At 38.7% G+C, this 13,685-nt stretch overlaps 1 protein-coding gene across 1 annotated transcript in view; it reads left to right on the plus strand.

Annotated features, from left to right (window-relative positions):
• LOC110976682 (uncharacterized) overlaps positions 1–13,685 on the plus strand; it is a 50,059-nt gene that overhangs the window by 25,411 nt on the left and 10,963 nt on the right. Inside the window, exons 14-26 of the mRNA XM_087141224.1 lie at positions 2,111–2,485; positions 2,774–2,893; positions 3,581–3,786; positions 4,624–4,786; positions 5,600–5,713; positions 6,902–7,022; positions 8,055–8,126; positions 8,743–8,814; positions 9,302–9,373; positions 9,588–9,659; positions 10,989–11,060; positions 11,754–11,825; positions 13,057–13,128. Coding sequence (XP_086997350.1) covers positions 2,111–2,485; positions 2,774–2,893; positions 3,581–3,786; positions 4,624–4,786; positions 5,600–5,713; positions 6,902–7,022; positions 8,055–8,126; positions 8,743–8,814; positions 9,302–9,373; positions 9,588–9,659; positions 10,989–11,060; positions 11,754–11,825; positions 13,057–13,128 — 1,603 coding nt within the window. The remainder of the gene's footprint in view (positions 1–2,110; positions 2,486–2,773; positions 2,894–3,580; positions 3,787–4,623; positions 4,787–5,599; positions 5,714–6,901; positions 7,023–8,054; positions 8,127–8,742; positions 8,815–9,301; positions 9,374–9,587; positions 9,660–10,988; positions 11,061–11,753; positions 11,826–13,056; positions 13,129–13,685) is intronic.

A 13,685-nucleotide genomic window follows, 5' to 3' on the forward strand; every position in this document is an offset into this window, starting at 1 on the left:
ATGGTACTTATCGGTTTTAAAAAAATTGTGTACATGGTACATCAGAGTTATTATATATTTGTATGTCAAGAAATATATGCTTTATAACAAATTTGCTTAAGTCATAATCAATTTTCAGTCAAAATTATCTTCAGACCTTGTCGTTATAAAACTGAATATGGGCAATATACAGACAAGTGATGAAATACACACGCATGTACAGCACAGTTATCAAATAGTTGTTGTTGAATATGATTTGCTTTAATGACCTCTCTGCTCTAGTCATAAGTTTTCCTTTGAAAATATCAACAGCACTCAATCAGGAAAGCTACCTTTCTTTGCCACAGACTTTGTAATGACTCAAATTGAGTTTGAATCAAGTCACAAGTGTCTGAATTTCAATTCACTCGAGTCCCAATGGGTAAATGACTCAACTCGAGTTACTTTGAGCAAATGGATGGACTTAACTTGAGTCCCAAAACTTAGTGAATCATTACAACCCTGCCAGAGGTTTGATTCCCCCTTCATTAATTCAGTACCTGTAACCAAACTGGAAAAGAAAAGTCATTGCAGTGCACTGCCAGAAATCAGACTCACGGTGATCAATCATTTAAAAAAGGTACAATTTGGAGAAGGAAGACCTTGTATTGAATGGGATGATTGAAGAGAGGCTGCATGTAGTGTAGCAGATAGGGTTAGTGTGTTTTGCATGGCCATTAAAACTGTGATGGGATGCGTACCTGTCATGCCTGTATGTGTGGTCTCTTGAACCCACCTGTCAGGACCTGGAGGCTTTGCTCTGGATGAGGAAAGGTCGTTCTTTTTTCAACTGATTGGAAAGTCATGGATTGAATGTCTCAAGGGACAGTGGAGTAGACGTGACTGCTTGTGACTGGCCTGACTCAGGCCTTCTTCATACTTACTGTATCTGTCAATTGCGATAGTGTTTTGGGGACGATTTCAGGAGGAGTTTTCATATCAGGTGTATGCTTATATGTAGAGGGCTCATATTGACCATCTAGACAGTCACTGGTGCTAAACTGAACCCATCATAATTCAGCTAAGATTCAGTTTCATGGAGAATGGTTCAAAAGTAACCTTTTAGCAAATGATTTGTTAGTCACGCTAAGCATTCCCTCTGCTCAACAAAGTTGTGTTTTTCGCTGTTACATGACATTAGCTCAAAAATTTCACAACAGATTTGCTCATGAAAGCAATTGAACAGCACAGGTAAATTAATATTAGTGTTTTTATATTGGGCCATTTGTAAAGTATTTATACCCAAAGGGGGTAGGGGGGTTGGTGCCGTTGCGTACACCATGTGTACGGGGAGGGGGTTAAAGCCAGTGCGTGTCGAACACAAACCGAAAATTTGCCTTTAATGAATCTTCATCATATCAATACACATTCTCATACAAATAAATATCCGAATCAGCTTTAGTGCGTCGAAAAACCATTCAAACACAGTATCCTTCACCGTCCACCCCACCATTTATCCTCCTGTGCCAATGCCCGTTATCTGATTATTAGTAAACTGCAGTATTACTCATGACACAAAGACTGGCAACGTCTTCCAGAAACATACAGGTGCCCTCACCTGTGCAAAAGTACATGTATAATGCATTACATTGTAGCTAAAATGTACAATCCTGTAATATTCCCACAGTTGAGTAAAAGTCGACCATCGATGATCTTTATGGTTATTACTCTTGATGCATAATCATGGGGGGGGTGTTGTTGGAGCCCGTGCATGAACCATGGGTACAAGGGGAGGGTGGCCTGAAAAGTTGGCATTTCCTACATACATACTTTATGGACAGCCCCTTATAGGTTTGGATGCTGTGCTCAGGTTTTGGTCACCAGACTTTCCTCGATCTTAACTCTTGGAGTGGGACCTCCATGTGGGTGGTTTTTTGGACAAATCGTTTCAGAAAATTGACTCTAACGGTCAGGACCCAGGATGACTTACAAATCTGACTCAAAAGACTTTGAGGGAGTCTTTTGCATGTATTAAGTGTTGTAATTGGTTCAACTTTGATTTGTGTGTAGGTTTATTTCACGTTAAATTATTTATTATTCCGATTTTATTTGATTTAAATTTATGTAATTTTGCTATCTGCATTGTTTTCAGCTCGTTTCAATTGTACCACGAAAACGATTAAGCTTGGTCATCCATCTGCCTCAGCCTCACAGAGAATTACTTCCCCCAATTACCCAATGGAATATCCCAAGAACACCAACTGCCAGTGGGAGGTGTGGACATCAGCCAGCAATGGAACTGTGTCCAGTGGAATCCTTTTGAAGATCCAAGAAATCCAGCTGCATCCAAGCGACATCATTGCCATGGGAGTGGGATTTGGTGAAATGGTAGCCTACAGTGGAAGGGTCCCTCCACGGATGTTACTTTATCAGTGGGTGGGACTTAGTATCAGCTTGCAAACAGGTGGTGGAAGCTTGGCAAAAGTAAAAGGCTTTGTTGTGGAGGTAGAACAAGTTGAAATTCAAGGTATTATTCTTTGACACACAGTCCTATCTGAGCTTGTTGCAATCACCTGCTGTTTTCTCTCTTTTTTGAAGCTACTGAGTAATGTTTCTGTTTTTTTTGTTTTATAAAGAACACTTGGACATCTACAGGTAGATATTCAGGTTTTTATACAGTTATTAAACTGCACTTGTTAAAAATTCCTTCAAATATCTGTCTTGTTTTTCTGTAATGTTTTTGTTCCTTGTTTCTGTCTGATAAACTTCCTACAGTTGAAGTATAGTTTTCTTCAATCCTGTTATAATGTTACAGATGTGATTTCAATTTGCCACGATGGTTACCAGTGCAGAACGAGTATCATCTGCATTGCCCGCCGGTATCTGTGTGATCACATCAATGACTGTCCTCTCGGAGATGATGAGGAAAACTGCCGTGAGTTAGATTACAAGAAATTTGTCCTCACTGTCTCTCTTAACAGGTCAGCTCTGTCGAAATGGCCTGATCAAATGTACCTAACCAGTCAATTACCAATGGCAACTGATGCATGATTAGATAGAATCAGAGCAAAATGATTTGTGGTTCCGTTTAATTATGAGTTTGAACTGGCCTATATAAGCATACACTTCTAATAACATTTCTTCACAAAGTTTAATTCCTGCAATTAATTGGAATGCCAGGATTGGCATCAGATATTTTAATCTGGGGATCCACATGAGTAGACTGTCAAACAATTTGCCTTAAACTGGAGACCATTTTTTTTATCTTCATAGGTTGACTTCTTGTAAATAATCTGTTGTAAATCATCTCTTTTTTATCACTACTTTTCTTTTTAAACTGTGCATTCCTAAACCAACCCAACCTGAGCTGACTAATATTTTATCCCATGATGCAAATGTAGGATTTTAACCTCTTGTCTCGACTTCATCCACAGTGTCTTCTTCTCTGTGATGAATGAGGACCAGGTCATGAAGCTTAATTTTTGTTCGTCAGTGGCTTTTAACTCGATTAGCAAAAAGTATGTTGTGTTTTGCCACGTTTGCTTTTCTTTCTGGTGTGAGCCAAGAAAAGAGGTTGTTAACACTTTAGGTTTTTTGTTTTGTTTTTCCTTTGTTGTTGCAGTTACGTGCCCAGAAAATGTCACTGACCTACCCTTTCAGTTGACCTTTGATCCCAGTGACGCCTTTGACCCTAGTGATGCCCTCCATAGCAACGCCTACAAGTTGAATGCATCCAGTGATTATTTGGAGTGGTGTTTCAATACCTCTAATGAGTACAATATTACTGTAGAGTTTCCTCCAATGGGAAACGACTACTTATTAATTCAGGTATTTGGAGAAATAAATATAAAATAGACTTTTCTGTCTTGTAACACTCACAATAACATTACATGGGTGACAACATGAACAATTTCGATGCAAATCTAATTCTAGATTTCTTTTTAATTTGACATTTTGTCGCAGAAATTAGTTTACAGAAGTTGGTAAAATCTTGGACAGGTTTAAAGGAACCAGGAGATGAATTTTTCTGAGAATCACTTTTTGTGTATCTCTGTACTCTTTTTCCATGTATGAAGACTGTTCTGGACAAATGAGGGCGCTTTTGCTTTGATGTAAATCAAGGGAGACATGGTTCAGGCTGCATGTTTTCCTGTTAAAATTGTGAACCCCAAATTTGGTATCTGGGAACATTTCTGTGAAAAGGATTTTTGCTGGATTATTGCCATATTTATACACAGCAATAAATTGCCAAAGAAAATAAAATCTGCCATCGTAGTGGTTAAAAAATCTTTCAATTTCTGTGCACAAATCAGTGCAACATTGAGATTCAGTGCCTTGGACGACATAACAGTTCTGCTCATGAATATGCAAATATGCATTAGCATAAAACCAAAAAGCATCAAAATATGGGTTAAAATCGCAAAAAAAAACATTTAGAATAAGGTTAATTAAAAGATGCAATTTCAAGGGTTTTTATTAAAATTTATTAAAATACTTTTATTTTCTGGTTCCTTTAAGTGTCTTGGAAAATATTTTGATTATGCATTAATTGAGGCTCGGTGCAGTTGTCCTCAGCACAGAGGTGACCAGATTTTCCCAATTATTTTACCATAGGTGTATACATTTATTTTTTTCCATTTTGACATTTTGCTGTATTTTCATCAGAACCCATTAGACCCATTTGGCCAAGATATGGTGGCCTTGAAGAGACACAGCACAGCACGTTCCCTCAGTTACAGTGGCAGCTCCTTAGTGGTGAGGCTGTACTCAGACGTGGAAGTAACTGGTGCAGCATTCTCCATCACAGTTCAAGAAAGCCTGGAGAAAGGTGACTTGGTGTTGTTCGTGAGAATGGTGGAATTCAAGCTTTGAATATGCTGATTTTACAATACCTGATGCAACTGGGTAACTTTGCCTGTACAACAAAGTTAGGATCACTTTACAAGAGTTGCCAAGAGCTTAAATATTTTGCTGCATAGTGTGGCATTACTAATCCCTGTTTTATGTGGAAGTTTCTTGAGGCAGCAAATACACATCTTTGCATTAACAGCAGTGGAAATTTGTTGCAGCGTATAAATTCACTGTAGAAAGACAATCATTGTTAAGCTTGCTGTCACTGAACTCGCAACATTTTGTACATTCTCAGCTGTGCTTCTTTGATTGGGAGAGATTTTAGAGTTGCTGTGTGATTCATAAGAAGAATCAAGCCAAAACCATTTTTCAGGGGGAGGGGGCTGAGTTAATTTAACGACTATTTTTGTGTGGGTGAACGACCACAAGAACATCAAATCACAAAAGCTGTGAACTCCCATGTCAGAGTTGTTTAAATTGTTTAAAGAATGGGAAACTTGAGCCTAGTTTTGTTGAATCTGGCTATCCAACTTGAACAGAACCACCCTCATCAGTTGAAAAGAGCCATGTTGATCGGGAGTGTTCATTTTGTTGGTAGCACATGCGACGGTAACTGACACATACATTTCATAGTCATTTGAGAACCAATGAAGTGCAGTTCCTACCAAGGAGACTGTGTTGCTAGCGAAGTTGCGCCCTCTTTTGGCCCCGTTGGGGGCTCACAAGTTTTCTGACAGCTGCTCACCTACCCACCAGCTGTGCTGATTGTGTTTCTGTTTCCTATCTGTAGGCTATTGTGAACTGGGATACCAGTGCGCAGGTTCTCGTTTCTGCATTGCTCTCAAGAATGATTGTGATGGAGTAATGGACTGCCCACAAGGAGACGATGAAGTCAACTGCACACGTATGTTTCAGAGGGAAATTATTAACTGCGCATGTCCCATTCTAGGGTCATTTGCATACGTAATGAGGGCCATGAGAATTCGTGCCAGGCAAACAGCTGCTTCATTTCATGAAATTTACGTCTTACTTGAACTTTTTTGGAAATAAAATTTCCTGCCCCAAATTATTTTCATGGTAACACAAGGCCTTTTCCTGATGTATTTTTTTAAAATAAAATTGAGAAATAGTACCAGAGTGGTCAAAACGAGTGATTTGTGTGAAAGCTCTTTTTGTAAGTGGTAGTTTGTTTACGTTTTGATGCGATTTTTGAAAGCCCAAACAAAGAATTTGAAGTATTCCTAAAGTTTTCGAAAGCGGGCGGCGGTGGAGAAAGGTGTGAAGGTTTTAGATTTACTGACGGTTTTCCGCTAGATTTTTTTCTCAACCTGACCGGACACGTTTGCATATCGACCTAATTCAGCACCAATTCCTTTTATCCTGCATAATCTTACGGCCTTGTGAGTGTATAAGAAGTCAGTGACTCAAACAAAAGATGAACACAAACGTACAGTAAGTTAACATGAAGTTTATTATTGAAACCGAGGTCTATCTGTTATTATAACATTGCCAGGAAATGTTGAACTTCACGGTAAACATCCTCAGTTTTACGGACACTGGCTCTTTTCTGGATTTGAGAAAATAATCAAAGCCATGAATTTAGTTCATCAAAACATTCATTTCAGGTTTTAAAGGAATAATTACTCTGAAAGCCTCTGCTGTCATTCAGATAGCATTTTTAATTTTACATTCATTTACAAGTAAATAGAAAGATGGAGTTTATAATTTCCACATTCTTTTTCATATATGAATGAGAAGATTAAGGAAACTTATTTTTCAAAAGTCTGGCTTTTTTGGTATACTGTTGCTCAGAACCACACATACTCATAAGAGATATATTCCTTCGCATGGTGCTTCCGCAAAACTTTCCACTGAATGCTGTTATAAACTTTCAAGTATTAAACTGTTAATATGTTTGCTGGACAAGTGTGAACACATGTTGTGTAGAGCCATCAGTGATTGATGTCACTTTTTATTAGCTTCCTTGTTGGATACCTTATAACCCAAAATGATCTCTGCTTATGGAATGCCTTGTAATCTAGAATGGGTTGCAAGAGGTGCTATAGCTATGTTTAATGTTCACATACCGCAGTAAGACGATGTCCTAAGTCCTGCCTCTGTGAGGGATCGCCAGGCAACCTGAACATCACCTTCTGCCGAGAAACCTGGAGCCCCGAGCTGTCCAGATCTGCTCCAGAGGTCACAAGTAAACTGTGAGTGTAGGAAGGCTGAGACTAGAATATAGCGAGGGGTATGGGATCAGAAAAGAAATGAGTTCAGTGTTTAGACAGCATGTGCTGGAAATGAAGTGTGTCGTAGCTCAATTTGGGAACATCAAGAAATGCTGCTGTATGTCAGCTTACCTGACCCGACCCAACCTGACTGACCTGCTTGATTTTTTAATCAAGCTTTGTTTTTGAATGACCTTGCATTTTTAAAATACAGAATTGGGTCATTGAGTCAGCTTAGAAGTAGCATAAAAAATGTAGACTGCTGTAACTAGTACGATTATTTAGTGGAGCAATATGATCTGCAGTACCTACATTTTGTAAAATTTAAGATGGAGGAGCAATGCCTTTGAGTTAGGGCTGTACCAAATATCAGGATATATGATCGGTTATCGAATATTTGAATATTATTACCTGAATTTGAATATTCAAATTAAAAATTCATGAAAAGGAGAGGAGAACTTTCTTTTGTTTTAAATAAAAGAAATTGCACTATGGAGGCTTGTTTAAAGCAGATTCAAATGAAAAGTGACAGAATAATATATCTTTCGACGATTCAAAAAGTGAATTATTCATTAAGAAATTCAAAAGGAATATAAATTTTCAACAGGGCAAGAAGTATTCGTCTCTTAAATCTTGCTTAATCACGGCGGGAGATACTCCTAGAAGTAAGGAGCTATTACAGTGATTATAATGTACAGTTGTGTGCGTTATTGCAACTGATTTTGTATAGTTTGTTCATCAATAATCTGCCGGTCAGTACGACCGAATATTTGGATATTCAATTGAATTGAAGGTCAAATATGCGAATAGTGAATAATTGGAAGTGACTCAGCCCTACATTGACTTTGATTCCTTCGGGATTGAAACATCACAGCTTCCTTCCCCCTTGTACAAATGGAAATTCTAATTAGAAGAGAGTGGTGCAACAACATTCATATTTCTGCACATAAGCCACATACCACGCAGACCTTCAAGTCTCATTTAGGGAAGGTATTTGCTTGAATTTACTTACAGGGAGATAGCCTTGAAGAACATGGGAAACATTGAATCTGGATTTTTTGAGGGTCTGACCAATCTAAGATATCTGTGAGTATATTTCGGCCATCTTGAAGTTGTTTTAGCCGAGGAAAAGAAGCAAGTTGGCAAAGGAACCCTGTCTTCTCCAAAACGTTAAAAAGAATTAAAAAATAAAAGACTCTGGTTGCCTAGTGTATTTACATGAATCTTTGTAATAAGGTTGTCACTTTGATTGTTCTTTGTTTATAAATTGGATACAGAAAAAACCAAAACAAAATTTACTCAAACATCATCAGCCACTGGTCTGCCGTATAACAAGACCAAGTAGGGTGTCAGGTTGAATATATGCAATGTATAGTACTACACACTGCTGTCAGGAAAATAAGACTGAATTTCAGTAAAACTCTACTTCAAAGCAGATTGACTTCATGTTTTGATAACTCGATCAAAATCAGCCTTTTCCTGGGTAGGGGAAAAATGGTAGATAATTTCATAGCTCCATTTTCTCTGGCAAGTATCTAGGTTAGTCTAGCCTTATTTAGACTGTAGGTTTTATTTTAGAAATTGAAAGTGCTAACACTTAAAAAACGGTACTGCCACCTTTCTTAATTCGGGTTGAGAGATGACGATTCTTAAGTGGATGAACAGACTGTTTAAGAATTTAATTATGGTATCTTTTTTACAGACTTGTGACATCTAGTAATGTTACCAATCTTGAACCTGGTGCATTACACAGCTTGGACAAGCTGGAGTATTTGTAAGTGCACCCCTTCTTGTATTAATAATTGGATTATTGGAATTTGCCATTCTTGGGTGGGATAGTGTTCTTCCATATTTAATGGTCCTGAAACCACCATGAGGTTGACATGTGTGATTTCCCATGGGGCCACAGCTCAATAGATCACCTCCCACCCGACTGTCATAGGAGAACACACATGTAAGCAAAGCATGACATCATTATATTACATGTACATGTCTATAAAAGCACTTCCAATCATTTTCATTTTTTCACGTCAATAGAATTGTGAGGGGATAAAAATTAAATGTACAAGAACAAGTTTCATGCCAAATATCTCTTTAATCGAGTTAGAATCAACTATAACGGCAATATCCAAATAAAACCATGCCTAGGTGATTTAGCTCTGACTGATCCTGCGGTCAGTGTGACAAAAGCTGGGCATCAAATTTCTGCTCACATCGTTCTGACCTCTGTTTTACCTTTTCTCTTTCGCTTCTGTTTTCAGGAAACTACCAAACAACAAACTGACAAGACTTGGCGGTGATGTTTTTGCAGACGTCCCCAATCTTGTGGAGCTGTAAGTATACCTGTGTCAGGTTTTTATTCTGAATTTCTATTTGACATACACCAAAAAGCTAATTCACCACCTAGCCATTTCCATTTATAAAGCTGGATTTATCAATGCATTGTTAATTAAGGCAGGGGAACCTGCACTGATGATGTTGGTCATTCAAATTCCACCTTTGAGTTGTAACATGCAGTTTGACTTCATTTGTTACATCGCACCACAGGCAGCTAAAAAATAATGAGCTTGTGGCGTTGGAACAAGACGTTTTTCGAAGGCAAACAAAGCTGGAGAAATTGTGAGTATCTCGTGTATTCTACCAAATAGAGAGATCTTTGCTTAAAAAGTACAACATAGGCCTGTGTGCTGATATCCTACCTTGATTACATGTATGTTTTCTGATGGGGCTTTGAATTCATAGTCCCACTTAGCTCCTATCCAGTCCGAGCAGGAACAAAAGAGGGCGTGTTTTGAATGAAATTGACAGTCCTTTGGTATGCATTCATTACAAAGGCACGCAAGTTTGTGTGACGCTCAGCATGCTGAGTACACACAACAAATTTAGTTGAGAATCATGCATGGTCTTCGTGTGTTGGAAAACTAAGTACCACCTGTCTTTTTTTGGCCAGTGAGGGTGCACTTCAGCTCAGGGTGGATAGGAAAGAGTTCCTGTGAGTAAAGTGTGACATCATCAGTATATAGTGTGATTTGGCAACCAGGATAAGAAGCCATTACTGCTGTGGCACGGTGCTCATGGACAGGTGGTCTGAGCACATTGCATACCTTGGTAACCAACAGGATATCATGATATACCAATAGAACGCATGCATCAAGTTGAAGAATGCACGTTTGGGTGCTGTTCCCTCTACTGTCCCGGTGTTTTCTCTGATTAGTTTATATGCTTGTGACAATCATTTGTTTCATTTTTAATACTGTGTACGCCATGTGGATACATAAGTAGTGAGAGAGCAGATTTATTTAATATAATGCAAGATTTATGATATTTTGTGCTCCATATGGGCTCTGCTGCTGAGTCAGAAAGGGCATTTCCAAAGTAGCAACAAACCTGTGCAGTTAAAATGCTACATACGGATCTTTGGCATTTACTGCATTTGACTGGAATTTCAAAGACTTGTTGCCGATCGCAAATCAAAATTACAAATAAATCCATGAGAAATTGAGAAAGGCATTGATAGGAGAGGCTGAATGACTCGGGAGGACTCGGATAAATTCAGCTCTGACACCGGTTTGAGCCACACTTCCTTCAGTTTCCATATATCACGTTGGTTTAAGCCACACTTCCTTCAGTTTCTATATATCACATTGGTTTGAGCCACACTTCCTTCAGTTTCCATATATCACGTTGGCTTGAGCCACACTTCCTTCAGTTTCCATATATCACATTGGTTTGAGCCACACTTCCTTCAGTTTCCATATATCACATTGGTTTGAGCCACACTTCCTTCAGTTTCCATATATCACATTGGTTTGAGCCACACTTCCTTCAGTTTCTATATATCACGTTGGTTTGAGCCACACTTCCTTCAGTTTCTATATATCACGTTGGTTTGAGCCACACTTCCTTCAGTTTCCATATATCACATTGCTGTACTTGTTTGTCATCCAGGTTTCTGCAGTACAATCATCTTACAAGCCTTCCTTCAGACCTGTTCAGCTCTTTACATCAACTTCAGTATCTGTAAGTATAGGAACTCTAAACTATTCTCAGTGGAGTACAAGTCTGTGAGTTTGTTCTGGCTAGTCAGTTTACAGTGCAGTACAAGCCTGTGAGTTCTGGCTAGTCAGTTTACTGTGCAGTACCAAGCCTGTGAGTTTGTTCTGGCTAGTCAGTTTACAGTGCAGTACAAGCCTGTGAGTTCTGGCTAGTCAGTTTACAGTGCAGTACCAAGCCTGTGAGTTCTGGCTAGTCAGTTTACAGTGCAGTACAAGCCTGTGAGTTCTGGCTAGTCAGTTTACAGTGCAGTACAAGCCTGTGAGTTCTGGCTAGTCAGTTTACAGTGCAGTACAAGCCTGTGAGTTCTGGCTAGTCAGTTTACAGTGCAGTACAAGCCTGTGAGTTCTGGCTAGTCAGTTTACAGTGCAGTACAAGCCTGTGAGTTCTGGCTAGTCAGTTTACAGTGCAGTACAAGCCTGTGAGTTCTGGCTAGTCAGTTTACAGTGCAGTACCAAGCCTGTGAGTTTGTTCTGGCTAGTCAGTTTACAGTGCAGTACAAGTCTGTGAGTTTGTTCTGGCTAGTCAGTTTACAGTGCAGTACAAGCCTGTGAGTTAGTCTGGCTTGTTAGTTCCCTGTATTTGTATTTTTTGTTTATTTAACGGGGTATTCATTTGAGTCAATGTGAAATTACAGATTCTTTGTTCTTTTGTTTCTAGATATATACACCACAATGATTTAACCCACCTCCCAGCAGACATATTTGAAGGACTTGCGAAGCTACGATTCTTGTAAGTTTCCTTTTTTTCCAAATATCTTTTATGTATTGGTGTGTCTTGACAACCAAATAACTGTTGTGTGCATACCGTTATTCGTGTGGGCTTAGGAGTCTGTATATTATACCTTTGTTTAATATTATAAATATCATTATACAATTTAATTCTTCATCTTATGTAAAAAGTACTGTAATGGCAAACCTACTTTATGTATGGCAAAGAGAGATATATCTCTAGAAAGGACAAAATGTCCTCTTTGCAATGGTAGACAGCTTGTAATATTATTGGCACAGAGTGAACAAACCAAACCGATGTTGAGGGTACTGAAATAGTTTTTTTCCTACAACTGACCCATAAGAGCCATCAATTTGGTATGGTCACAATTAAATATCTTTTAATATCTTTGTAGGTACTTGCGTTACTGATCACAAGAAATTAATAATATGAATTGATACCTTTTGACAATTTAATGCTAATTGCAACTATTCCAAACAACTTTAGGTGAACTTCAACTTACATTAATCACTACTTGTTGAAGATTTTATCATTTACAGGGGGCACAATGCCCTTAGCCATGGTAGAAAATATGTAGAATCAGTTTCCTTGATGTATATATGAAACAGCATTTTTATAATATAACTTTACATTCAGGAAGGGCAAAAACCCCGCAAAAACCTTCATGGGGAAAACACAGGGAAATTCCCATCCGGCTCTGACTTTGTTGCAACAAGTTAACTGACTCCGTACATCAACTTACAAAAGCAACTGAATAAATAGTGTGAAAACGTTGGCTTAATGAGAGTAATCCCTGATACCAAAATGGCGGTGGGGAAGAGAGATGGAAGCTTAACAGTGCATCACTGACGGCAGCCAAGAACGAAATGTGACCTACCAGGGTACACTACTTGGCTAGCCAGCTTTCTTGAACTATTCTCTATTCCTATTACAAAGGACTGCAAATTCACACAAAAGAGGAAATGCATTTGGCTGAGTGAGTTATCTACTTCGTTGGTCCTACGCCATTAGATGATTACTTAAACACCGCCAGGCTTAAACAACTTCTCAGCTTTGCAGCCTTGCTTTACCATGCATGCTGTAATATCGACACGTTCTTCACAAATCAGATTAAGTTTTAATCTTTATTTTTCATTGTATTACTTATTAGAACCTATAAGTTTAGGGGGGTTAAAATGGCTTAAAGAAGAAACTAAATCACCGTGTTTGTCTCACATCATTTTTGCTACAGGAGGCTGATGTCTAACAGACTTAGTCGATTCCCCCCTGGCCTCTTTCAAGAACTTGTGGCCCTGGAAGAAATGTGAGTAACGGTGTTGCTCACGAGAGAACTAGCAAATAGCTGTCAAAAGTCAACATTGCATCCTTGGAGAAAGAAAGCCAGTGAACATCTGGTGTTACTGCTCACGATTACATGCACTTGAGATCAATGAACAGACAGTGAAGGAAAGCTTGGCATAAAAGCCAGTGGTGACGCTATACTCAACGGTGTCGAGTTTTTCAGTGCAGATATGAAAATAGAAAAAGATACTCAAGCATGAAGCAAAGCTAAGCACAATCCCTTTATACATTCATGCTCTTCTGGGGTATTTCCTTTGTTCTTGTGTCTACTACGAATCAGCTGTGATGCGCGGTTTCCAAATCGCTCCCATTTGAACCAGACTATCTTTTCTGGATTGATATTTAGACCTAATGTCCTTTACATAAAATACTTCAATTTTCAATGGATATGTATATCATGGAAATTCCTCCTTCTTGAGTAAATCTCAAAATTCTTGTAGGGTACCATTCAAGTACCCCACAATGACAAGGAATGCTCTTTGTGTGGTGCTTCCTATTGTTTTGGTATCCCACAAGGCA

Source organism: Acanthaster planci, linkage group LG09 (assembly GCF_054643075.1).
Source record: "Acanthaster planci isolate LZ-2023a linkage group LG09, COTS_SCS, whole genome shotgun sequence".
Taxonomy (NCBI): Eukaryota; Metazoa; Echinodermata; class Asteroidea; order Valvatida; family Acanthasteridae; genus Acanthaster; species Acanthaster planci.